The following is a 27,321-nucleotide window of genomic DNA, read 5'->3' as shown; positions in this document are numbered from 1 at the left end:
TACATAAACATACAATACACCCTTTTTCACAAAAGTCTTAAAAGGCACTCATACCAATGCTTCCATAGATGTGATTGATATCGGACCGAGCTACACCTGGGACTTGTGAGCCTTACCATAATATAGTTTTGTGACTCATCAAGTCGACACATAAACTTAAACATTAGGTTCCTCAAGAGGGCCTGTAAACAGCTTAGCCTCAAGTCACAAAAAAGCTTACTTGCACTGCTGCTCCTGGGCTTCTTCAGCAGTATCCTCAGACAATCATTATATGCTACCTGCAGTTTGCGCATGGTCTCCTTTTTGAAGTTGACCCATAATGGGGCTGCATACATAGGGGTACAGTAAGCACGAAACAAGTGCACTTTCACATCATCAGAGCAGTAATGAAATTTCCTGACTAACATGTTCGCTTGGACATACAACATTCGTCTTTGCCTATACATGTCAGCATCATCTTCCATCTTGTCAGTAATGATATGCCCAAGATATTTTGTACAGTTAGACACACAGATACATTGCCCTGACAAGTAAAACATAGGGAAGTGCAGCTTCTGATCTTCCTTAGTCCTACAAACCAACACAACACTCTTCTTTGCATTGTACTGTACATCAAACTCACCCCCATACTTGGAGCATATATCCAACAACTGCTGGAACCCAACAGTACTGGGGGACATGACAACTAGATCATCTGCGTACATCAGGTGGTTTAACAGAGTGTTTCCTATTACACAACCCGTCTTACATATCCCCAACTGCTTTGAGAGGTTGTCCATGTATAAGTTAAACAAGGCAGGAGACAGAAGCCCCCCCTGCCGTACTCCATTGCTTACACTAAATGGTGTCGATAGGCTATTTCCCCATTTAACCTGCATGCTTTGTTTCGCATACCAGTAAGCCAGTATACGTATGATGCATCCCGGCACACCCCTAAGCATAAGTTTAGTAAAAAGCTTATGATGATTTACTCTGTCAAATGCCTTGGACGCATCAATAAACCCAATAAACATTGTAGAGCCCTGCCTTCTATAGGATTCAACAGCTTCTTTCAATGCATAGATACATAGATCAGTACTGTGTTGAGACTTAAAGCCAAATTGATTTTCCGTGGTATAAATGAACCCACTCAGTCTATCTAGTAACATCTTTTCTAACACCTTTGAAAGAATGCTAGCTATAGCAATGGGTCTATAGTTGTCCAAACTCCCTATTTTCCCTGCCTTGTCCTTAATGACGGGCACTAATGTGACGGTCAACATGGTGTCTGGCAGTATACCATGAGTCATCAGCCCTGTCAGGCAAATGGATAGAAGGGCTGACACTCTGGGGCTGGCTAACTTGAGATGCTCCGCAGTGATGTTATCTTTGCCACTAGCTTTGTTATCAGCTAGTTGCTCTATAGCATTATAGACCTCATTGGGAGTAAAGTGTATTACATCCTCATTTAACTCACCCACACAATAGGGCTCACTTTTAATGCAATTAAACAGAGTTGCATAGTGCTGCCTCCACAGCTCTGCTATATTTTCTGCACCAGATACACCTTCGATATGGCAAGGCAATATTGTCTTGGCCCTATTTGTAACTTTCAGCTCCTTCCAAAACTCAGTGACATTGTTGCCAATCAAGTTTTCAGCCATAGAGTGAGCTCTTAAGGCTTCCTCATGCTTTCCAACAAAGCGCACTGCATATTTATATCTAGCCCTGGTAAGCTTTTTGTGTTCTAACTCTGGCCCCTGTCTGGGTTTACCAGCTATTACCCAGGACCTATGAGCCGTCTTGGCAGCTTCATGGTGGTCAACTACATACTTATTCCAGCCAGGTTTAATATTCTTAGCCTTACTGGGGTGTGTGTGTAGAGGACGACTGGCATCATGTATAGCCCTCACTATACCATTGTACATTTCATAAAGGTCATTACAGTGAGTGACATCATCACAATTAATATTTGAACATAAAATAGCACCCATGGGTAACTGCACTTCCCTTAGGAGAGCATCCGACCTCCCACAATAGTACAATACATCCTCTCTATTTAGTTTATCCCAATTCACTTTGACCATGTTAGCGCCATCTTCTGTCGAACTACTGCATTCAGGTAAGTTATCAACATTTATAATCATAGAGACAGGTAAGTGATCAGTTGTAGTCAACTCATACAGAATTTCAACTTTTTCTAGGCTTTCATGAGCATCGGCTGTACAGATTACATGATCCAGCCAAGATGTCGTGTTCCATGCTTCACTGACGTAAGTATAACTACCGGCAGGAAGGAAATTCATACTGGAGAGAACCAGTTTACTATCCTGACAAAACTGTAACAAGTGCTGACCAAAGAGAGATTTGTCATCAGAAATGTCTGCATTCAAATCACCCATCACAAATATATTTGCATATGTACTTTCCCTAATATAAGAGTTCAAAAAGGCCAATCTATTCATATATTCATCTTCATTTTTATAACATTCATATGGGGTATAAACATTTAAAATAATAAAAACATTCATAGAATGCACAACTTTAATTGCAATGCACCAGTCCACCTCTAATCTGATAATACTGATCATTGGATCATATTTCTTGCGCCACAAAATGGCCACACCTCCAGGTATTCTGCCACGCACCAATTTGGTGCTTAAATCTGTTGTGGATTCTCCTGCTCCATGAAAATCACTGTGGACAGAATTGAGTTTATCAAGGTCCTGTTTGGCTAAAAATGTCTCTTGCAAGCAGATAATGTCTGTGGTCTCCAGTAGCTGGTCAACCACAATCCGATGTGCTCTATCTCCATCATTCTGTCCTAGGCGCAAGCCTCGTGAGTTGTATGACACCACTCTGAGCACCATCACTGTTGCTAGTACTAGGCATCAGGTACCCCTGATCCCATTACAGGCACGTTCAACACTGATATTGGCACAGCTATAGATTTAGGTTTGCGTGCCTCATAGAATCGCCGCACAAAAGTGCCCTCCGGCCACAGCTCTGGATTATACATTTCATCTACTTCTTTGCACTCTGCGGTTATTTTAAAAGAACTGAACCGACTTTGCACAGCTTCTATCTTTTGGCAGGTTACATTACGCCCAAGTTTATCTTTCATATAGCTAGTCAAAGTCTCAGAGTCCAAATCAGGTGAGAATTTTGTTGCAAACACACTCACCAGTTTGGATTTTATGACTCGGATGTCTCCACCTGTACCAGTTCCAACAATGCCAACAGTTTTCTTTCCTTTGTGAGGATTCAGGCGAGGTTTGGGCTTTACTGAAGCATTTTCAAGGACCTGTTTCCTGCGGTTGTTGCTCCTCTTGCCCTGAACCAGGTTCCAGGGTGGAGTAGCTGCCATGTCACTCCACTTCACATGAGAGTCTTCCTTTGCAGCACTGGTTAGCCTGCCCAGGCCTAAGGCAGAATTCTCCATCTGGCTTGAATCTCCTTCGCTGGTCTGACCCTCCATGTCATCTTGGGTCTTCTCCCAGGCTTGAGGAGTGGACACTCTCTGAGTCATTGCATGATTGTTGGTTTGGAGAACAGGCCCTCTCCTCAGATTTGTTCTAGGCTGCTCAATAGCACTCAAACGTTGGTTTATGTCCGTAGTGATAATCCGCAGATCGTTACAGGTGTTTGTCTGCAGAGAAACAGCCTGTTTCATAGTTGTAATATCCACACTTAGTTGTTCAATCTTACCAAGCAGACAAGACACATCAAGGCTGTCGAAAGTCACAGGTGGAAGTTCATCAAGATGGTGAGAAACAAACCGAGGAACATTTTCACCAGCTTCATTAAGGAGCTTAAGGCAACTCCTGACGTTCTTTATGTCTTTTTGTGGCCCATTGTGAGCCACAAGCTTGCGAGTAGAGCCTGGACACAGTTCAAAAAGCAGTTTAGTGGAGTTTACAATCCATTCTGATCCAAAATGGTCCACAGCCATCAAAACAATCTCATCCTGCTTCACAGTTTTGAGCTTGACAAACAAAAAGTTCAAAAACTCATCTTCCACAATCACTTGCCCTGTATCTGTGCGGTAGATTTCAGGTTTTGTTCGAATTTTGCTCCTGCCTGTAGCAACTCCACATGCTGCGGCAGCCATCTTGGCTTGTGTCAAGATAATTGGCTTGCGGCAGTAATAGTTCACAAAACGTCATAGATAACAGAAAAATCGGAACAGGTTGAAAAATAAGGCCAAAACAGAATATAAAGATATCAACGAAGCACCTGAAGAGAATAATTTCAACTTTTCTGTACTTCTAAACACTCCAAATATACAACAAAATGCATTTAAGGGCTAAAAAGTGGATTTAGCATGATATGTCTCCTTTAAGGGGTACTTTTCAAGGATGACTTTGCTAACAATGTGTTTGGATGTTATCACATATTAATTTATCACGTATTAGTGCACAATATAAGCTCTAAATACAGTCAGTAGATTTCAGAGGTGGAAAGTAACTAATTACAAATACTTCCGTTACACTTGAGTACATTTTTTTTTTTCTACTTTCTTGAGTATAATTAAATTGTGGTACTTTTATTTTTACTTTTACTTGAGTTGAATAAAAATAAAGTATTCAACTTCGCTACATTTATTTTTCACCAAAAATACAAAGTACTTAGCCTAGAAATCTAGACGTACCCTAGCGGCAGCAAAATTTATTTTGCTTCCAGGGTAGTTTAGCAACTCTCCGTTGACTTTCGAGCTGGAAAAACCAAACTCTGGTCAGGCCAATCACATCGTGTATAGAGTCGGTGGGCGGGCTTAACATAATGACGACAGAGTTGTGACGGTTCCGTGTGAATTCCCTGCTACTTGAAAACAAAGAATGGCTGATGACGAACAGCGGTCTTTCGAATCGACTTTGGCCGCGACTCTGGAGGACTTGGAGTTAAACTTTTCTTTGAGGAAAAAAGCAAAGAACAGCACTTAAGTCATTCTTAAAAAAGGAAGATGTGTTCGTAGTTTTGCCGGCCAGATATGGCAAAAGTTGAATCTATCAACTAACGTTAGCTCCGCTGTTGGGAAAACGCTCTGGTTGGTTGAAGCGCTGTCCTATTGCGTGCAGAGGGAATTTGAAAGACAGCTGTTTATCCCGCCCCTCGGATTGAGCCGTGTCTATGGTGAGTTGCCAGACCTAACATCTTGATGTAGGTCTGGCTTGCCAGGCTACAAAGCACTTTGACAAAGGTGCGGACGGAGCAACAGGGCGAGCTGACATTTGACAGACACTTTTCAAACGACTACGGTGGAGCCCTGCGCTTCAGCCAATTACAGACAGATCTGAAGCGTTTCAGCCAATAACAGACAGAGCTGAAGCGCTTCAGCCAATAACAGACAGAGCTGAAGCGCTTCAGCCAATAACAGACAGAGCTGAAGCGCTTCAGCCAATAACAGACAGATCTGAAGCACTTCAGCCAATAACAGACAGAGCTGAAGCGCTTCAGCCAATAACAGACAGAGCTGAAGCGCTTCAGCCAATAACAGACAGATCTGAAGCACTTCAGCCAATAACAGACAGAGCTGAAGTGCTTCAGCCAATAACAGACAGATCTGAAGCACTTCAGCCAATAACAGACAGATCTGAAGCACTTCAGCCAATAACAGACAGATCTGAAGCACTTCAGCCAATAACAGACAGATCTGAAGTGCTGATCTTGATCTGATCTTTTATATATAAACATATCTTTTCATAATTGTATAATATGGTGTTGTAAAAACCACTTACATTTGCTGTACTATGGCTCCCAGAGACACATGTAGTTTCTGTATTTAGATTCTTCTTCTGCAGCCTAATAGATCTAACTACAGCACATGGTCTCAGACTGGCAGTCAGAGGCGGAGCTTATAGGCTCAGTGAGGTTAGAGTCAGAGGCGGAGCTTATAGGCTCAGTGAGGTTAGAGTTAGAGGTGGAGGAACTTCCTGTCAGAAACTGCTGTCTCATATACACCAGTTTATGGCACGTATGGCTGCTTTGACTGCTTGACAGTGGTTCATAGTTCAAGTTGTTATAACATATTTTAGTTATCATTTTTAACCATGCAACATACATTTTAGAACACAAACTAATTTACTCAGTGAATATTACTTGTATTATGAAAGTTGCTCTCTTCAGCAATGCAGATGATATATTGTCGTCATTACTTATCTTTTCAGCCATGGCATCCTCCAGTGGTCCAGCTCTAAATGAGGAGCTCCAGTGCTCCATCTGTCTGGAAGTGTTCACTGATCCAGTCACCACTCCATGTGGACACAACTTCTGCAGAACCTGCCTGATCAAGTGCTGGACGAACACACGGACCTGCTTCTGTCCACTCTGTAAAGAAAAATTCAGCAGAAGACCTGAGCTCAAGATTAATACAACACTCAGAGAAGTTGTGCAACACTTAAAGGAGAAGCTCAATCCAGGAGAATCTGAGGTGTTCTGTGACTTCTGTGATGGAAGAAAGCAGAAAGCAGTGAAGACCTGCCTGACGTGTCAAAGCTCTTACTGTGAGACTCATCTGGAGCCTCATCTCAGAGTCCCACGTCTAAAGAAACACACACTGATCAACGCTGTGGAAAATCTGGAGGATTATATATGCAAGAAACACGAGAGACCTCTGGAGCTGTTCTGCAGAGATGACCAGACGTGTGTTTGTCTGTCCTGCACTGAAGGAGAACACAGGACTCACAACACTGTTCCTATAGAGGAGGAGAGTCGAGAGAAGAAGGTAAAGAGTTACAGACAAAACACTTTAAACACCCCATGAAATGCAGTTCCCTATCAGTCAGTCACGTTCGACGTTACATCGGACTGAACTGACGTATAGGAATCTCGCCCGAGAGCCCAATCACCATCGAGTGGTAACAGAACAAGTCAATGCACATTGGCGAAAGAGATTTGCATCGCAAGCCACTTCCAGCTTCCAGTTATATTAGGCAGTGTGCAAACTCACACATTAAGCTTTTGCTTTGGAGCAGAGCAGATGTTGTTTCACTCTGCTCTTCAATCATCATTCAGTGAGTGAGTTGTTCCTTTGTTTGTGTGTCTCTCCTGCCGGGTGAATCCCCGCGGTCCCATGGGGGATCCAGCATCTTATTCGGGGCTCCAGCAGATTGTTGAGTGGAATCCTCCAACCATGACTGGGAACATCGAACGTGACTGACTGATGTTACCAAGTCACCTGTACACAACGCCTGTACCTTCGTTGAAACGGCCGGGACCCCGTCTCAGCTCCTCCGCAGAAAACTTAATGTCAGAGTTTTACCCAGAAGCAGGGAGTGGCTTGCAATGTAAATCTCACATTGGCTTGTTCTGTTACCACTCAAAGGTGATTGGGCTCTAATGCGAGATTACAATACATCAGTTCAGTCCAACGTAACATCTCCGTTCCTTTCTTCAGGGAATAGGGGTTAGTAACATTAGTAAACCTAGACATTTTCTTTCCTGTGTCTTGACATGTTTAAGAACCTTTCATTATATCTGATAAAAGCTGATTTTGTCACTCTCAAAACAGTCAGACATGGACTAAAAGATTTAAACTATTATTTTGAATTAATTTGATCTTTAAATGGTTTTAAACAAATAAATTAGACTGTAAGAAGATGGAAAGCTCTATCCAGGGATAAATGTGTCTGTGTTTTTCTCTGTATGTAGAATCAGCTGGTTCAGACACAGACAGATGTTCATCAGATGATCCAGGACAGAATGAAGAAGATTCAAGAGATTAAACACGCAGTAGAGCTGAGAAAGGTTTGTGCTTCGATCAACCCGAGTTCATATCCTGACTCATGGTAGTTTCCGATCCCCATTTCACTTTCACTTTCTAACTATCCTAACAAAAAAATACATTAAAAAAAATTATATGCATCATAATAGTTAAATCTATTTAATAAAAGCTTTGAATTACATTGTGAGTTCTGCCATCATCTAGTAACCCTCATGTTGCTCCAAACACATATGATTTTTTCCACAAATCTGTTGTATGAGTTCTATTGGAGTTCTTCAACAGCTCGTCCTCAAGAGCAGCACAAACATTTATTTTGTGTTACACTGAAAATCACACATTTCAAGTAACATAAGTTTAATTAAAGATGATAGAATTTTCATTTTGGGGTGAACTTTCCCTGTAAATAATATGTGAATACGGAATAGATTAACAATTAGAACTGTTCTCATTCATCAGAGAAACACAGAGGAAAGTGTTGAGATCTTCACTGATCTGATCCGCTCCATTAAGAAATGTCAGTCTAAGCAGCTGAAGATGATGGAGGAACAGCAGAAAGCAACAGAGAAACAGGCTAAAGATCTCATTAAAGAGCTGCATCAGGAAATCACTGAGCTGAAGAGGAGAAACACTGAGCTGGAGCAGCTCTCACACACTGACGATCATCTCCATCTCATACAGGTCTGTCAGCATCTGTCTCAGTCAATATGTACAATATTACAGGACAAACACTCTGTTCTTTAAGGTCCACCCAGTTGGCCCAACGACGGTGTCCAATGGTGTGGCTGAAGGTTTCTGTGTCTTCTGTCTTTTCAGTGCGCAAAGTGATTTCATTTCAATTACACTTTTATCTGACTCAATTTTATCTTGACCTTGAATTTAGGTTGGAATGCCAATGGATTATTGGTCATTTATATTTATCTAGATATTTTATTATTCTGTTTAACTCTTTACTTTAGATTGTACTTGTTCACTTGGATTCCATTGTTGTTCAGAGTCTCACACCGTTAACATGAATCTCACGGTCACAAACTCGCCAGTCTGATCATTAGTCAGAGCAGAGGTTATGACTAATAACATTTAATAGGCCGCCCAATGCCATTATTTAAATAGTAATTCCGTTTGGTCCCTTACAGTCGCCTATATAACAACTTGGTTAAAGCTCAAACAATATCCAGAGGTTATGGCTAATTCTATAAAGTAATGTTGCTTGCTATTATTTAAATTGTATTGTCTAGCTCCCTATAGTGAATGCAACTATATAACAACTTAACTAAAATCAAGCAGTTATTCAGACATCTAGAACCTCACCTGATGTGCTGCATGCTCTAACCTGAGATCTAGTATGGTACAACAGTACAACACTACAACAGTAATAATCTCAGATAAGTCAGGCAAAGTTATAATGCCAATTACATAATCAATACAAAACAATACAAAATGCTCAGAAATAAAGAGTAAAATATGCATACATGACATATGAAAGATGCATAATGCTGAGTGTATGGAAGACCTTCAGCATTATGGGTTGATCTGACTACAGAATCAGAACAAGACAAAACATCCTCCAAATGGAGGCACTAAAGATCCCAGACTTGGGTAGTTTAGACCTTATTGAGGACAGAAGGTAATTTGCATGAAATACACTGGTAAAGGGCTCTCCCTCCACAGTAAGCAAAGTATTTCTAAACTCTCTAACTTGTAGCTTGTGGTCTATTTCTCTGGACTTGAGACCATTGTACCAATCGCACTGAAACCTTTAAAATGATACCAAACATGACTGTCAATTCACTTGCATTGACAGAACATTATATTTTTCATGTAATCATTCTGATTGAACTGAGTGAAGGGAAGAATGGGTGAAGGGAAGGGATAAATTGTGAAGGAAGGACAAGAGTGAAAGAAGCTTTCCCACATATTCACTCTGTGGGGTGTGGAGACGGATGCCGGCATGTGTTTGTTTCTTGTGCTTGAGGATACGTTTACACGACAACAATATGATGAAAATGGAGAAGTTTTTCCTTTGAGTTTTCTTCGACACCATTATCAAAACAATCGCCATTCATCTGCTGCCAGACCATTAGATGCATGACATCATCGTCTTCAGAGATTTGCGTTTTTATTGTTTACACGGAGACCATTTTTAAAAACTTGTACTTTGAAACCCGTTTTCAGGAACCCAAAACGCCATGGTCGTGTACTGTAAATGAACGGGGCAAAACATAATTTTTTTAAACGTTTTTAGCTGAAAACATCATGCAAACAGCCCCTGAGTTCAGTTTAGTCTTAATTGCATCCTAGTTAGTCTCATTGGTAACTGATTACATTCAGCTGTCTGTCATTACGTTTTTCTCCTAAGTAGTTATTTTATTCATATTTTATGTAATATTTTAGTATTTCCATTTTCATTTTAGTTAAAGTTTTAATAATTTAGTTGTTTTTTGACATTTGTATACATTTTTTTATGTTTTAAATGTTTATAGTTTTATTAATTTTTATTTCAGTTGTAGTTTCAGTTAGACTAAATGAAAATGAGAAATATTCCTGTCTTGGGATTGTGGGGGAAACCAGAGGGTTTTTAGTGTGTGTGGTTTTAGTTTCAGTGAACGTACTCGGTTACTAACGTAACCTCGGTTCCTGAGAGTAAGGGAACGAGTACTGCGTAGCTAATACGCAGTGGGGGGAAACTCCTTTCCTCAAAAAAAAATATTGAAGCTAATAATTTAAAACGCAGTGCAGTTGCACAGCGAACACAGCAGAGCGTCTAGCTCGCCCATTGACTGTGCTGTGGCAACTGCACAACCTATGGCCTAGCGCCTCTGACACGCAACCCTATCAAGTGACTTAGTGACATGGCATAAGCCTATAAAATAAGCCCATTCTAGCCATATAGCAGGTTTAAATAGACTGAAGCGACAAATCCTGACAGATTGCAATAGTACTCGTTCCCTTACTCTCAGGGAACTGAGGTTACGTTAGTAACCGAGTACGTTCCCTTTCGAGAACGGTCACTTCGTATTGCGTAGCTAATACGCAGTGGGGATGCAATGTAAAACGCCGCACTATTAACAACTGGCTGCATACAACTGGAGCCTAGGGAAGCACCCAAGGCTCACAGACAAAAGCCACAATAAACCCCAATATAGTGACAGTAACCAGACCTGAGTCTGCTTTCATGAATAAGGGGCTGGAGCATAAGAGCCAGGCTCGCTCCAGACATAAGTCCCAGGACAATTGTGCTTATGGACAGTAATAGATAGACTGATAAGACCAGACATCGTCTGGACCAGCCGCCGCACATATGTCTTGAATTGGTACACCACTAGACCAAGCCCACGAAGAGGCCATGTCTCTCGTAGAATGGGCTCTAGCGCCTATGGGGCAAACCTGCCCACGGCCTCATATGCTAGAGAGATGGCGTCTACTATCCATCTAGATAGCCTCTGCTTCATGACCCTTTAGTGCTCCGGTCTGTGTGAGAGTAAGGGAACAGTCTGCCTGAGAGTAAGGGAACGAGTAGTGCGTAGCCTGCCGCACTATTGCAATCTGTCAGGATTTGTCGCTTGATCTGTGTGTCAATAATTGGGTCTTCGACTGAGACATAATGAGCCAATCGTCAAGATAGTTCAGCACGCGCACTCCCTGTTGCCTCAGCGTCCATGCACTTCGTGAAAGTGCGAGGTGCTAGGGACAGACCGAACGGTAGGATATTGATTAACCGTATTGATAAACCGGTCCCTCAAAGGCGAATCTCAAGAATGGCCTGTGATTGGGCGTTATCTGAATGTGAAAGTAAGCATCTTTCAGATCCACCTCAAAAAAACAATCCCCCTGGCGAACCTGCGCAAGGATTTGTTTGGTAGTTATCAATCTGAACAGCCGTCTTATAAGAGCTTTGTTCAGATGTCTCAGATCTAAAATGGGGCAGGTGCCACCGTCCTTCTTTGGTACAAGGAAGTAGCGGCTGTAAGCCCTGACTGACTCAGCGTGGGGGGGACTAATTCTATCGCCCCTTTTGCTAGTAGGTTTTGTATTTAGGCGCGAAGCACGTAAGCTACGTTGCTTCTCACCGAAGTCTAGACGACTGCCTGAAATCATGGGGGTCTGTGAGCGAATTGGAGCGAATAACCTCGCTTTATGATGTTCATAACCTAAACTGACACTTCGGGGATGGCTTGCCAGGCCTCGGCCCTTGTGGCTATAGGGTTTGAACGACAACTGGGGATGGGCCGCCTAGCATAGGGGGACCTATTACCTGTGTTTTGTGTTTTGAAACATACTCTTTTGTGCTTCAGTGCAGCGTGTCTTATGACGGGCTCAGACTGATTTGTGAACACTCATGTCTCGCTCTATCAGAGCTGCTGTCAAAGCAGTGACTATCTGTGGTGGCGCACGTTTCTTAGCGGGCGCGCTGACTGCAGTGATAGTGTGCGGTATCAGTGGCGCGTGCTTTGTAACGGGCCTGGTGACTGATTTGAGAACGTTTCCAGCCACCTGTGAGCGGGGGGCTGTAGGGGAAACATTTACAGTATTTCTCACCCTGTTTGAGCTGCTGTGAGAACAGTGTTTGTTTGCAGCGGTGCGCGCTTTACAGCTGGCCCATTGACTGCAGTTATAGTCCGCTCTGTTTGTTTGGATTGACAGAGAAGTGCTCTTATTGTGCTTATTGGCTCTCTGATAAAGCAGCGTTAGTTTGCAGGAGGTGTGTGCTCGTAATGGGCCCTTGCTGCAGTTAAAGCATCTACAGTCACCTGAGCTAAGAGGGAACTAAGAGGGAACTGTGAGGGATTAGCGAGCTCTCTTTGAAGGTGTTGAATAACACCGGAGAAAATCTCTGGAGAAAGTGAGTCACGCGGGAGGCGGGGCTGGCGTGGGCTCACTCGTTCTGACGCTCATTGTGTTCGTCTGAATCATGCTGAAGACGCACGACACGGAGGGCGCGCGCAACAGAAAAGTGGCTTCGAGGTGAGTTGAAGGCGCTGTCCGCTGTATGTAAGGCTCGCTCTAGCTGTTTGGCTTGTTTCCACGGCGAAGGCTTCAGAGGAGTCAGAGATATGAAGAGTCGCTGAAGGAGTGATAATCTGCTATATGGCCAGAATGGGCTTCCTTTATAGACTGATGCCACGCCCATTTAGGCGTGCTCTGACGTGTCTGGCGGCAAGTCACTTGATTGGGTCGCACGTCAGAGGCGCTAGGCCATAGGTTGTGCAGTTGCCACAGCACAGCCAATGGGTGAGCTAGACGCTCTGCTGTGTTCGCTGTGAGCTGCACTGCGTTTTAAATTATTAGCTTCAATATTTCTCGAGGAAAGGAGTTTCCCCCCACTGCGGATTAGCTACGCAATACGAAGTGACCGTTCTCGAAAGGGAATTAAAAGAACCCTCCATCAGAAATCTCCACGTCTGCAGCTTTACACACACCAAACTTTACAGTTTTATTCCTGTCTATATTCTAAAGGTTTTTACTGAGGGGTTTGTTCATATATCATTCACCTGATTTATACAACATCTTATTCCTAAAAACATGATGAAAAAGCATTTTTTTTCTGTCTGCTATTTTCTGATTTAAGGAGTAAAAAAAAATCCAAAATCGCATCAGTAAAAACCTTTAACTCTAATATGTCAACAAAATCAAACAAGAATGTTGAACCTGGCTTTATTCAATATTTAGATATTTTGCTTTATTCTGTTCTTGATATTTAATCAAATCAGTGCATATTCAATTAGACAATGCTTCATTTGCATATTTAACTATTTAAGAAATGTTTTAATACAGAATATATAAGCAATTCTTCATGTAATCAATCAACTAGAGGAAGTATGGTGATATAATCCATATCCATACAGAAGTTTTGCCTCAACTGTGTTAGAAAGCTCCTGTCTAAAACTGTCACGGGGACACACAGGAAAATAATTATTAAAGTGTAATCCATCTCGTAGTCATCCAGGCAAGGTTCAAAATCCATGATAGCAGTCCAATAAACACAAGAAACAAAACAAGAAACAGGCAAAAACGCAGACCAGAAGTGTAGTGACGATTAACAAGGACTCTGTAACAAAACACTAAACAGGCAGGGTATTTATACACACAGAAACTAACAATCATGATGGGGAACAGCTGGGTGCAATGAACAGTGATGAGTGCAGATAAGGATTGTGGGGAATGCAGTTCCTAATGTGAATGACACCGTGGGGAAGAGGACCTCAGGTGGACACCCAGGGAAACAAACCAGACACTGTGACAAAAACATATCGTATTAACTGCTTTAAAACTAATTATCATATTTAACAGTCTTCTCTCTCTCCTGCTGTAGATGAGCTCATCCCTGAACACTCGTCCACACACCAAGAACTGGACTGAGATCAGGATTGACTCTGATGTGAATGTGAACTCTCTGAAAAGAGCTCTGACTCAACTGAAGAAAACTCTAGATGAGACACTGAATGAAAAACTCAGTCAAACTGGTATGTGAATATCAAATACAGTGTAGAGAGTTTTTTTTTTTTTTTAATTAAGTAATTAACAAATTAAGTTTTTCAAGGAATATTTTGGGTTGAATAAAAAGTTGGTGATCACCATAATTATTTTGTCTCAGTCTGCAAAAGATCACACTGTTTGAGAAATATAATCATAACATAACTTAAACTTGCCATGTTAGCATTTGACTGGTATGATAAAATCACTTACTAACCCTAGTCTATGTTCAAACTTCAGTTATATCCAAACTTTAACTGTTATAACCAGTTATTGCAGTATTGCTTTAACTTAATTTAGAGACATGTAAATGATATGATGTGACTATTCATGAACAAACACTAATACAAATCACTGTAAAAATTGTTACATGCTATTTAAAAAAAAAATTATGGTAACAATATTACATTTAGATTTAGATTTCATTAAAGAAATCAAGCCTTAAAAACTACTCAAAAATATCATATTTTTAAGGGTTAATTTCTTTAATGAAATCTACCTAAATAATATAAAATCTCCTAAATTATTTAATATATATGACACAATGAATTTAATATTTTCTTTGTGAAATGTGTTTTTCATTTCCAGCCATGTGTAAAGCATGCTGGGAACTAACAATGGTGTCTCTAAATAAAACTGCATAATTGAACTAATTCTCTAAAAAATAAATAGTAGCCTTTTTTCCTTCATTTAATCAGCTTAATTGGTTCCTCAATTCAAGCCTCAAAATTGAAAGTTTCCTTAAAAAATTAGGAAAATGTATCTCATGGTTTTATTAGTGAAATGTTCTCATGCCACTGATGCTGCCAGTAGAAAGAAACTCACTGTTAACGCTAGTTACGCATGTAACTGTGGTTCTGTGAATTCTGGATGACCGCCAGAGGCAGTGTAAACACTATGGATTATCGCAGCGCCTGCTAGATAGGTCGAGAGAATATACCAACAAAGTCATGTGGCGTGACGTATGCTGAGCCCTAGAGGGTATAGGCTACAGTAGCTCAGCACTCTACCTCGGTACGCCTTTCTCGCGCATTCCGAGTGACTGAGAACTCTGGCGGTCATCCAGAATTCACAGAACCTCAGTTGCATGCGTAACTAGCATTCTGTTTCATTCTTACTGACCGCCAGAGACAGTGTAAACACTATGGATGACACATACCAACATAGTCATGAGGAATGCCACCCACCTGATGAATTAAGGCTGCTCCAGAAGAACCGCAAAACTAATGGCATGATGAGCAGCAACGTTGACCTTATAAAACCGGACAAACATGCATGGAGAAGCCCAGGTAGCAGCAGTGCAGATATCTACCAGGAAAAATCCTCTAAAAACAGCCCATGAAGATGAGATGTCCCTAGTGGAATGGCAAGTTAGTCCCCGGGGCAGTGGTCTCCCTGCTGTCTTGTAAGCCAGCGTAATGGTCTCTACTATCCAGTTCGACAATCTCTGCTTCGACACTGAAGCGCCCTTCTTCACACCACCATAGCAGACAAATAACTGGTCTGACTGTCTAAATTGAACAGTAGAGTTCACATAACACTTCAAGGCACAAACAGGACACAAAAGTTGGGCACTTGAATTAGACCCTGAAGAAGTCTGAAAAGAGGCCAGTTCTATGTGCTGATTTACAAACTGAGGAAGAAGGACCTTCGGAAGAAAAGAAGGATTGGGTCGTAGAACCACCCCGGAGTCATCCGGTAACCAGAGCAAGCACAGTTCGCTAACAGCGCGTGCAACTCACTGACTCGTTTCACAGTAGCAATAGCTAAAAAAAAATAAGTCTTTAAGGACAACCATTTAATGTCAATGCTTTGCAAGGGCTCAAACTGGGGTGAGCACAGGAATGCAAGCACGAGTGACAAATCCCACACAGGAAAATGAGGATCCCGAGCAGGGTTCAGACGGCGCGCGCCCTTCAGAAAACTGCAGACAAGACTGTGAGAGCCAAGAGAAGAGCCACCAACTGGAACATCATATGCAGAAATTGCAGCTACGTACACTTTCAATGTGGAAGCCGCTTTTCCTTCCTCCAGTAAATGTTGAAGAAAGCTTAAGATACTCGGAATGTCACATGTTGCAGGATCGAGCCCCTGTTCCTCACACCATGCAGAAAAAAAGCTTCCAACGGGAAGCATAAATCTGTCGTGTGGAAGAAGCCCTAGCATTAGAGATGGTGTGAATAACAGCAGGGTCACAATGCTCCAGGGAAGGATTTAGCCCAATGGCCAGACCCAAAGCTGCAGACGAGCCGGGTCCGGGTGCCAGACACTGGCCTCCAGCTGGGAGAGGAGGTCCTTCTTGGGGGGAAACTTCCATGGATTTCCTGTCAGAAGTCTCAGCAACAAAGGAAACCATGGTCTGGATGGCCACCGTGGTGCCACAAGTAACACTCTGTGCTTGCACAGGGAGATCCTGTGCAACGTCTCCTATAACAGAGGGATAGGTGGAAACGCATATAGCAGGCAGTTCGGCCATTCGTGAGACAGCGCATCCTGGCCCAGGGGGCTGGACACTTCTGTCCTTGCGAACCATAATCTGCAGTGGGTGGTCATCTCTGAAGCAAAAAGATCCACCTCTGCTCTTCCAAATCGTAGCCAGATCTCCTGTACTACATCTGGATGAAGCCTCCATTCCCCTGGATGTACTGGAAAGACCTGGAAAGAGCATCCGCTGTCTGGTTGCACGCTCCTGGAATATGAGCTGCCCTCAGTGAAGCGAGACGTGGCTGACACCATGTCAGGATCTCGTAAGTCAGCCGTAGAGACCTGCGGGATCTCGTGCCGCCCTGGTGGTTCAGATGGAACACTGTTGAGGTATTGTCGGACCGAACGAGAACATGGCGGCCTGCCAGAACCGGCATGAAGTACTTTAGAGCCAAGAACACTGCCCTTAGTTCTAGCAGGTTGATATGTTCTGTGGCCTGGACCAGCGCCCGCAAATACCCCTCCAATTCCACGTTGCCCCCCATCCTGTGAGGGAAGCATCTGCTGTGACCAACTCCCGATGAGAGGGAACAACACCCAGAGGCACTCCTGCCTTTAGAAACTTTAACTGTCTCCACCGCCGCAACACACATATGCAATGGTGAGAAATTATAACCAGTCGATGGCGATGCCTGGTGGGATCTAGCCGCAAACTGTTGTTCCATAACTGGAGTGGTCTGAGGTGGAGTAAACCCAGGGGGATCGCCACTGTAGCCGCTGTTAACATCCCTATCAGTCGTAGGACCACCTCGTACTGCAAAGACACCCCCGGGTGAAAGCGAGCCAAAAGTTGCAGAATGTTCGTCACACGTTCATGAGACAGGGAGGCAGACATTAGACAGGAATTCAGGGTCATTCCTATGAACGTAGTGGTCTGTGATGGAATCAGATGGCTATTTTTCTCGTTCACAGAAAACCCCAGCTTCTGCAAAAGCAGAATCTGTCTCAAAAGCAGTCTGGAGTCTTGTTCAGCCTGCCGCTCTGTTGGGGCACAGAGAAGCCAGTTGTCCAAATAAGGAAGAATATGCATACCTCTCATCCAAAGAGGAGACAAAGCTGCACTCACACACCTTGTGAAGACGCAAGGAGCAAGGGAAAGGCTGAAGGGTAGCACTTTGAACTGGTAAGCTTGATTCAGGAAACTGAAACGCAGAAACTTTCTGTGATGTACAGCAATTGGGACATGAAAGTATGCATCTTTCAGGTCGACACTTACAAACCAATCGTCTGCAGTCACAGACCGAAGAACATCGGCTGTGCGCAGCATTCGAAAAGGAAGGACCTTCAGGAACAAATTCAGAAGCCTCAAATCAAGAATTGGGCAGAAACCACAGTCCTTCTTCGGAACAAGAAAATATGTTGAATAGAACCCATCTCCCTGAACGAGGGGATGAACTTTTTCTATGGCTCCCTTCTCTAACAGTGAACAAATTTCCAGAGAGAGAGCCACTGCGTGAACCGCGTCTCTGACAATCGTAGGAACAATTCTTGAAAATCTGGGAGGCCGGCGTCGAAACTGTAGAGTATATGCCCTGCTCAGAGTCGCCATCACCCAGGGATCTGCTGTGTTGGATCTCCAGTACTCCAGTTGACCTATTGAAAAACGATCGATCACCGGCCTGACTGCCTCAGGCTTTATGTGTGCGATTTTTAGTGTTCGTTGGGGGCGCTGACGGGGTCCTCCTGGAAACTGTCGATGAGGGGGGCGAAAAACTCTCGCATCTTCAGGAACACGAGGTCTTTGAGGGGGCTGTGACTGAGGTGTAGCGTGCCGGCGGAAACGTTGCTCCGATGTGGCATAGTGATGTCGGGTCTGAACCGCTGACATCCTAAAGGTAGGGTTGCGCTGCACCTGTGTCAGTTGACGAGTGGCTTCAGACAGCTTTACCCTCTTTTCCAACAGTTTGGACCAAAAAGATGCCCAGGAACAAATGGAAGATCTCTCAAGGTTTTCTTACAGTCCTCCGGCAATCGTGCTTGGGCAAGCCACACTTGGCGGCGGGCTGCCAGAAGAGTGGCTGTAAGACTACCCAGCTCGCGGGTCACATGGCCTGTTGCCAACAGAGCAGTTTGCAGAAACTGTGAAATAGAGGGATCCGCATTTGCAGGTTCCAGCATACTGGTGGCAGCAAGAAGTAACTGGCAGATTGTGTTTTCTGGTCGAGTAATGTAGGCAACAGACTCATATGCCTTTTTTAGCAAGGAATCCGTACGACCACATTGCGCACTGGGACATCGCACATTCCCTCGTAGAGCCTCATCAGGAGACACCACCAAAGGTGCCACAGGCTGCTCTATTTCCGGAGCACGACCCACCCCGATAGAATCTGCTTCAGCCATAGATGCTAGCGTTCGAGCAATCTTTGAGCGCCACTTAGGCGGACCAGAACCAGTGAGAGCATTTGAGAATTCAGCCGCAAAATCCTTACATGGTGGCATGGCAAAAGAAGTTGCAGCTGTGGTCTGTCTGAAAAAAACATTTGTTTGGGCAGATTGGACAGGTGACTCATCAAGTCCTAGATGAGCAACTGCCATTCGAAGCACAGCCAAAGTCTCATCGGAGGAGGACTGGGCTTGTCCAGACGACTGAACTGACCCCCCACTAGACCCCTCCGCTGCTGGGTAACCAGTGAAAACAGCCTGAGGCGATGGTTGTGCAGCAACATCCATAGTATCCCCATGATCGTGAAAAAAGGAATCTGAAGCACTTGTAGAAAGCACATCAAACTCTGGTGAGAAAAACAAGGGGAATCAAGAGACTCTTACCCAGCTCCCTGATTCTGAACATTCTCATCCTCTTGTGTCATCTTCACAGGTGTAGCAGATGTGACAGGCTGAAGCGAGAAAGCACCGACACCGTCATAGAAAGTGAACCTTTCTCAACATGTGAATGTTCATCACCTCGCGATTTGGCCTTCTTAGATGGGAGGGGAGCACCAGCTGCCGCCGTCGCCCTGCGCTTCCGAGTGCGCGAAGGGGCTACATCTAACTGCCCAAGTTTCACTGTTGAATTAGGGTCTAAAGGCCATTGCACACTGAGTCTGAAATTCGCATCCGAAATTTTCGCAAGTAAAAAAAAAAATTCGACCTCACGTTATGTCAATCACGCTTGCACACTGTCTACGAAACTTTCGTCCGTAATAAAAAAATTCGGATCGGGTTCGATTTTCTGCGTTTTTCGCATCCAAAGCCAGTATTTTGAGAGATTTTTTTGACAATTCAGAGCCACCTCCCCTTTCAATCAGATCGAAATTTCGGAAAACATAACCTGTATACAGCTGTTCTGTCTGCCCAGCGCTTCCACCGGCCGTGTGTGTGTGTGTGTCCATACCATAGACTGTAAAAAGGGTCCATACCTAGACATACTGCCAGTCTCTGTTCAGGATCGATTGGTTCACGGAAATTGGTGGTCTTCTTTTTAATATGTGGCTCCAGTATCGCTAGTCAAGTCAAGTCAAGTCATCTTCATTTATATAGCGCTTTTAACAACGTAGATTGTTTCAAAGCAGCTTCACAGAGATAAGCGTATAATTTAAGGTAACAGAGATTGTTTTGGCTTTATAGCAGAGTTAAGTTATTTTCCATCTAAAGTTAGTTTTGATTGATTTGCTTCCGTCGCAACGATCATTTGTTATTAAATTAGGTGCCGCTAAGACGACACCATTCCCTCTACACAGACTTTAAACGCGAACCTGTGAGAAACGCTGATGGCGTTCACATGCCCATCTAGCCCATCTTTGATGCTAGCAAAGCATCAAACTGTTCCACCGACATTCTGAGGTAAATTTTGAATCGCTCGGGATAATTTCGCAACTCCTTGATAAGGAGGTGAAACTCTCCTTCCTCTCGGCGCAATCTCAGCATTGGATGGACCCAATATTTCCTCTTTTTATTTTTCTCTTTTTAAGAAGAAAGAGGGCAACAAAATCATCCTCACTGCTTGACAAATCCATTTAGTATTTTTTGCGTTTTTTTTCCGCAAAGGTTTAATAAATACGCATCGGACTCAGTGTGCAAGGTTTCTGTGCATGACGAATTTTAAGGCTGACGAACACGAAAAAACGCATACGAAAATTTCGGACTCAGTGTGCAATGGCCTTAACTCGGCAAGAGGGAGCCGTCGTTCCGACATAGGCAAAAGACTGCAGTGCATGCACGGGTCCGTGAGAGCATCTCGCAGATGTTGAACACCCAAACACGACGGGCAGATGTCATGACCGTTACTCGCTAATAACACCCTCGGATAGCACCGTAAGGTTAAGTAAGCGGGATGAAAAATTAATACAAAATAAATAAAACAATAACCTCGGGTGAACCGACAGGTAATACAAACAATTATCTCACGAAAAAGAGAAGTGTCTAAAATGGCTGGCGGATTGAACCGAGGAACAAAAAATGTATTCGAGGAAAGTATTTGTCACAAATGTATTTGTAAGCTGCACTTGACAGCGCGAATAATCACTCAACCAATACAACCTATCTCAACCAGGCGAGAAAGCGAAATAGGTAGAGTGCTGAGCTACTGTAGCCTATACCCTCCAGGGCTCAGCATACTGTACGTCAAGCCACGTGACTTTGTTGGTATATTCTCTCAACCTATCGACCTGGCGCTGTGATAATCCATAATGTTTACACTGCATCTGGCGGTCAGTAAGAACGAAACAGAACCTGAAATTATTGCTATGAATAATTCATCATTATATTGTCATCTGTGTCCACAGGGTTGAAGTTTGTGCAGAAGTTTGCAGGTACAGTGTGACTGACACCATTTTATTCAATACACTCACAATACTGTGTTAATCTATATTATATACTGTACATCTGAAAATGTTTGTTCTGAAGTTGATTGATAATGTCTGATCTCTCTCAGTGGATGTGACTCTGGATCCTGATACAGCGGATCCATATCTCATCCTGTCTGATGATGGAAAACAAGTCAGTTATGGAGACATTAGGCGGAACATCCAAGAAAACCCAAAGAGATTTAATCAGGGTTTGTGTGTTCTGGCACAACAGGGATTCAGTTCAGGGAGATTTTACTATGAGGTGCAGGTGAAGGGAAAGACTTGGTGGGATTTAGGAGTGGCCAGAGAATCCATTAACAGGAAGAAGGCGATCTGGCTGACTCCTGAGGATGGATTCTGGACTGTGGTTCTGAGGAATGAAAATCAATATAAAGCTGGTGAACATCCACCTGTCTCTTTATCTCTGAGAGTGAACCCTGAGAAGGTTGGTGTGTTTGTGGATTATGAGGAGGGTCTGGTCTCTTTTTATGACGTGGAGTCCAGATCTCATATCTACTCTTTCACTGGTCAGACTTTCACTGACAAACTCTATCCATATTTCAGCCCAGGCCGTAATGATGAAGGTAAAAACTCAAACCCACTGATCATCACTCCTGTCTCAACTTTAATGGATTAGAATATGTAAAGGAAAACCAAAAAAAGATTTTGGACTAAACCACAATCAAGTAGATTTTACCAGAACACTTTATAATAATAAAGTAATAAAGCACTTAAGTCATTTACAAACTATTAGTTTATAGTTAATTAATAGTTTATAAACTGGAGTTAATACATTAATAAACTATATACAAATAATGAGATCTTCATTCATTGTCACTGTAATTAAAGTGTTATTGTTTAATTTGCTCATATATAAAGAGTTAGATTATGCTTTGTTAACAACTTATGAACCATAAATAGTTCTCACTTTAGATTGTGGGTTAGGTCAAAATGTGTACAAGTGCAAAAAAAAAAACTGTATATTCAGGCCTTTAAAAATCAGTCAATGACAAATCATCAACTATAATCAAATATTTGTGAGACATATATTTGTGTGATTTGTTTAAAAAATATATTTCATCTACATTTAAATAGCCAATTTATTATGAATCTATGTATTTCTAATAAACACGATTTTTCTTTTCTTTTTCATTTATACTTTGCTTTTGCTTTTCAAATATACTATGAAATTGACATATGATTTAATATTATATATGGTTAAATTGTACATAATATGCTACACTTCCTGTGTTTCAACATGTTATTTTGTAAGGAAATCTCTGAAGCCATTTTCTCTCTCTCCTCTCCAGCTGTAAACATTGAATTACTTGTGAAATATTGAGGTTTTTGGTTTATATTGTAATAACGGCATCATCTGAATAAAGACAAGTGTTCAATTCTATAACTGATATTGAGTATAATCTAAACAGATTGCTAATTATTATGCAAATACACATTGGAGAACAATGAATATCTGCTCACATAAACATTACAACAGACAGACAGAATATAATCAAAACATGGAGGATCTTTATTGTTGAATTACATTAATTGTGAATGAAAATACTGAATTATTATTCAATGTAAATGATCCTTAAATTTAGTACATATTCTTCAAGAGAAGCGAGAGCATTAGAAGGCTTCACAATGACAGTTTTTACCACAATATCAGCAATTTGTCACTTAACAATTAAAAAACTATTATCTCAGTTTGTCACTTTCATCTTTCACATCCATCAAGTCTAAAAATGACCACAGAAATTGTCAAAAATCAATTCTATTGTGGCAAAAAGAAATGGATGGGAACTAGACAGAAAGAAACAGAAGTATTTGTTTTTACATGTTTAAAGTCAATTCTGTCATGTTTATATGATCAAATATAGTAGATAATACAGTATAACTGCTTGTCAAGACCAAGAAACATCATTATTAGTGTCATTTCCCCCATAAGAGACTAATCCAGATTCACTGAATTCAGAGTTACTGAACTGAATCTGTTAAATAGCAGATTCTGCATGATATTGTGAGTCAATCTACTCTGTCAACTTAATGAAAAACATACTTTTGTATATAATGTAGAGCATAAGCTACATTCATACATTTATACTTGTTTTATAGCCTTTAATTTTTAAATTGATTGAAGGAGAACATGGGCAGGAGGAGGATTAACATGTTTTTTACTTAATAAAAAAAGAAATAAATGTCAGATAATCAAAATAGCAGCCCTTGGGGGATCACGTGACCCTTCGACGGCGATGCAGGTTTAGTCTTTCGCTCTGCTCACTTTGCCATATTTTGTATGATCCTGTCAGTAAAATTTGAACCACTCTACATTTGACCCGTCATGAGTGCTAAGGCAGACAAAGGGGATCGGAAAAGAGAGATTCAGCAATCGCCAATTAAGAAAAAAATTCAGAGATTCCGCCATCCCCAGAGAAGACCTCGACGATGCTATTGCTAGCCGCATCGAACTAGCATTTAAAGAGCAGCAAAACACGTTGAATTCGGTTGTAAATTCGGCAGTAAGAGAGGCGATGGATTCTGTTTTGATTCCAGCGTTACGCGAACTGCGTGAAGACATACAAGCGACCAACAAGTCTGTTAAAGAGCTAAGAGAGGAGTTTGAGGCCATAGATACCGCGGCGAAGCAGACACGTGACCGCGTTGACTCAGTTCAAGCAGCTGCACGTGAGGATAGAAGGACAGTCACGGGCTTAAAAAATCAGCTTGAGCGACTTACAGAGAAGATGACGGATGTGGAGGACAGGTGCAGGAGGAACAACGTACGATTGGTGGGGCTGCCAGAGGGGGCTGAGGGATCCGACGCGGCTGGTTTCCTTAGAGTTAATATCTCCAAGTGGATTCCTTCCTTGAAGGGCCGTGACATTGAGATTGACCGGGCACACCGCGTATATGACGGAGGGAGGGGCTCCGATCGGCCGCGCACTCTCATCTTCCGTGTACTGAGATGGCATGACAGATCAGATATCCTGAAGGGTGCTCGGCAGGCTTATCCGGTGAAATGCTCACAAAACAACGTCACACTGCTATTTTTTCCCGACTTCAGTCCAGCTACAGTGATCAGGAGAAAGGCATTTGGTCCGGTTTTGAAGAAGATGACAGCGCTTGGCCTCCAACCCTTCCTCATCTATCCGGCCGTAATTAAACTACGGCACAAAGGGGAACAGAAAAGCTTCGATACCCCTCAGAAAGCGGAGGATTTCTTTAGCTCCCTGTCCCAGCAGAAGACGAATGCCACGGCTCTGCGCGGGGGAATGGTGGCTGCTGTCTCTCCAGCCCGGCGGGAGGAGCTTGATGGCCGGGATGAACATGGTCCAAGCTGCTTAGGAGTGGATGAGGGCAGAATGGACATGGACGCTGTATAAACCAACAAAAACTGATATTCTCACTGATATTCTCTCCTCTCTACTACTGAGATATTGTTTCTCTATATCCGGTACACCGATCTCGTTGCTGACAAGACTGACTCCTCTTTTTTCCCTTTTGGAGGGGGCTAATGGAGAGTTGGTTTAATTAAAAATGTGTTTTGGCAGTACGAGCTTTTGGGAGACATGTCCCGCGTTGAAGTGTATCGGTCACGAACCATCACTATTTTATGTTGCTTAGTCAGACCTATGTTCTCGGTAATGTGCGGTCTGAGTTGTTCCTTGTTCAAGGTTGTCGGTTGTTCATGTTTTTATGTTGTTTTTACTTTTTATAACAGACATTTATACTTTTGTTTATTTTACCGTATTTCTAAAGGGATTTCTCATCCAGGAGGTTTGGCATCTATAATATACATCAACGTTTACACGCTATATATTCAATGCATACTCTAAATATTTTATCACTTAATGTGAATGGCTTAAATTCTGCTGTTAAACGAACTCGTGTGTTAGAATATTTACATCGTAAATCTATTTCCTGTGCCTTAATTCAAGAGACACATTTAAAGCAATCTGACGTGGCACGTTTCCAGAATAAGTATTACAAACTGGCAGCTTTTTCCTGCGCTCAAAATAAAACTAAAGGGGTGCTTATCCTTGTAAACCGGAAGTTAAATTTAACAATTGAACACCTTGGTAATGATGAGAAAGGTAGATTTGTTTTTATCCGATGCAAAATATATAATAATAGGTTAGCTTTGGTCTCTATTTATGGTCCGAATGAGACAGACAGTGCATTCCTGTCACAGATTTCCGAAACTTTGCTTGAGCAGATTGACTGCCCTCTAGTGGTGGGTGGGGATTTTAATGCTGTCATAAATCCTGCTTTAGATAAATCTCAATTTGATACAACAGCCAATCTATCCTCTAAATTACTGAATAAATTTATCAATGAGCTTAATGTAATCGATCTTTGGAGAATTCAGAATATTAAATCTAAGGATTTCACTTTTTTTTCTAATAGACACAAGACTTTTTCTAGGATAGACTACATATTTCTCAGCCCATCTTTAATTTCGTCTGATTCCTCCATCTCTATATTACCAATTCTATTATCTGATCATTCTGCTGTGTTGTGCAGTGTTCCTCTTTCCGATGTTAGAGCCAAGTCCCCTAGATGGCGCTTTAACGTATCATTATTAAGTAATCAGACTTTCATTACTTCTTTAAAAGACCATATTAAGGAGTTTCTTGAAATTAATATGTCCTCTGATGTGGATCCTCAAAAACTGTGGGAGGTGACTAAGTGTGCCATACGGGGTTTCTGTATATCTTTCTCTTCTACTCTTGCCAAAGTGAAAACCCGCCAGTTTACACAATTAGAAAATAAAATCCAATCATTACAAAATCTACAAAAACAACATTTTACAGAGCTACAGGCTGCACAGTTGTCCTCTTTAAAAGAAGAATATGATTTGCTTTCAAAATCAAAGGCGGAATTTATTTTACACAGGACCAGGCAAAAATATTATTTTGAATCAGAGAGACCTAGTCATTTATTGGCCCTTAGGTTGAAAGAATGCGAGTCTAAGGCATATATTAGCGCAATAAAATCATCGGATGATCAGGTCACCACGAACCCTGTGGCAATTAATGATGTATTTAAAGGTTTCTACACAAACCTGTATAAAGCCGAAACAGATTTTGATGAATCAATTTGTAAGCAATATTTAGATAAATTGGAACTGCCTCGGGTCTCACAGATGGATAAAGAATCTTTGGAGGCCCCATTAAGTTTGGAGGAACTCCATGTCTCTCTAAAAAGCCTTCAAAAGGGCAAATCGCCGGGCCTAGATGGTCTCCCCCCGGAATTATATTTAGAAATTTGGGATTTGGTAGGGACACTTATGCTTAATTCATTTAATTTTGCAATTGAACACGGGGTATTTCATAGAAATCAAAAAACTTCACTTATTTCATTGCTTCTTAAAAAAGGGAAAGATCCGTTAGATTGTTCCAGCTACAGACCGATTTCGCTTATCCCATGTGATCTAAAAATGTATGCTAAAGTTATTGCTTCTCGTATGGAGAAGGTAATTCATAGTCTGATCAAGGAGGACCAAACTGGTTTCATCAAGGGGCGCAATGCATCTGATAATATGCGTCGACTCCTTCATATTCTTGACTTTGCGGACTCCCACCCAACCCCTTGTGCGGTCTTTTCACTTGATGCAGAAAAAGCCTTTGACAGGCTAGAGTGGAACTATATGTGGACAGCCTTGCAATATTTCGGCTTCGGTGAATACTTCATTTCTATGATTAAGACATTATACCGCTCACCTGCAGCATCAGTCATAACTGGTAATATTATTTCCCCCCCGTTCCCTTTACAGCGGGGAACGAGGCAGGGCTGTCCACTTTCCCCCTTATTGTTCTGTCTCTCTCTTGAACCCTTAGCACAAGCCATCAGGAAGTCTGAAGTATTGATTAAGAT

The 27,321-nt window shown here is 42.2% G+C and overlaps 2 protein-coding genes across 2 annotated transcripts in view; both read left to right on the top strand.

Moving 5' to 3' along the window:
* LOC307146304 (E3 ubiquitin-protein ligase TRIM39-like) overlaps positions 1-27,321 on the top strand; it is a 39,327-nt gene that overhangs the window by 1,982 nt on the left and 10,024 nt on the right. Inside the window, exons 2-3 of the mRNA XM_079850202.1 lie at positions 6,147-6,703; positions 7,630-7,725. Of these exons, the coding sequence (XP_079706328.1) occupies positions 6,149-6,703; positions 7,630-7,725 (651 nt within the window). The 5' untranslated portion in view covers positions 6,147-6,148. The remainder of the gene's footprint in view (positions 1-6,146; positions 6,704-7,629; positions 7,726-27,321) is intronic.
* Positions 19,087-22,135, top strand: LOC307145838 (E3 ubiquitin-protein ligase TRIM21-like; the record flags this gene model as incomplete). The annotated part of the gene is made up of 4 exons (XM_079849432.1): positions 19,087-19,118; positions 19,473-19,525; positions 21,379-21,405; positions 21,528-22,135. The coding sequence occupies 4 exons, from the start codon at positions 19,087-19,089 to the stop codon at positions 22,076-22,078; spliced, it is 663 nt and encodes a 220-aa protein (XP_079705558.1). The 3' UTR covers positions 22,079-22,135.

This window comes from Squalius cephalus (assembly GCF_949319135.1).
Source record: "Squalius cephalus genome assembly, chromosome: 18".
In the NCBI taxonomy this organism is placed as follows: Eukaryota; Metazoa; Chordata; class Actinopteri; order Cypriniformes; family Leuciscidae; genus Squalius; species Squalius cephalus.
The sequence above is the reverse complement of the archived record's forward strand: the minus strand, read 5'-3'. Positions and strand labels throughout refer to the sequence as shown.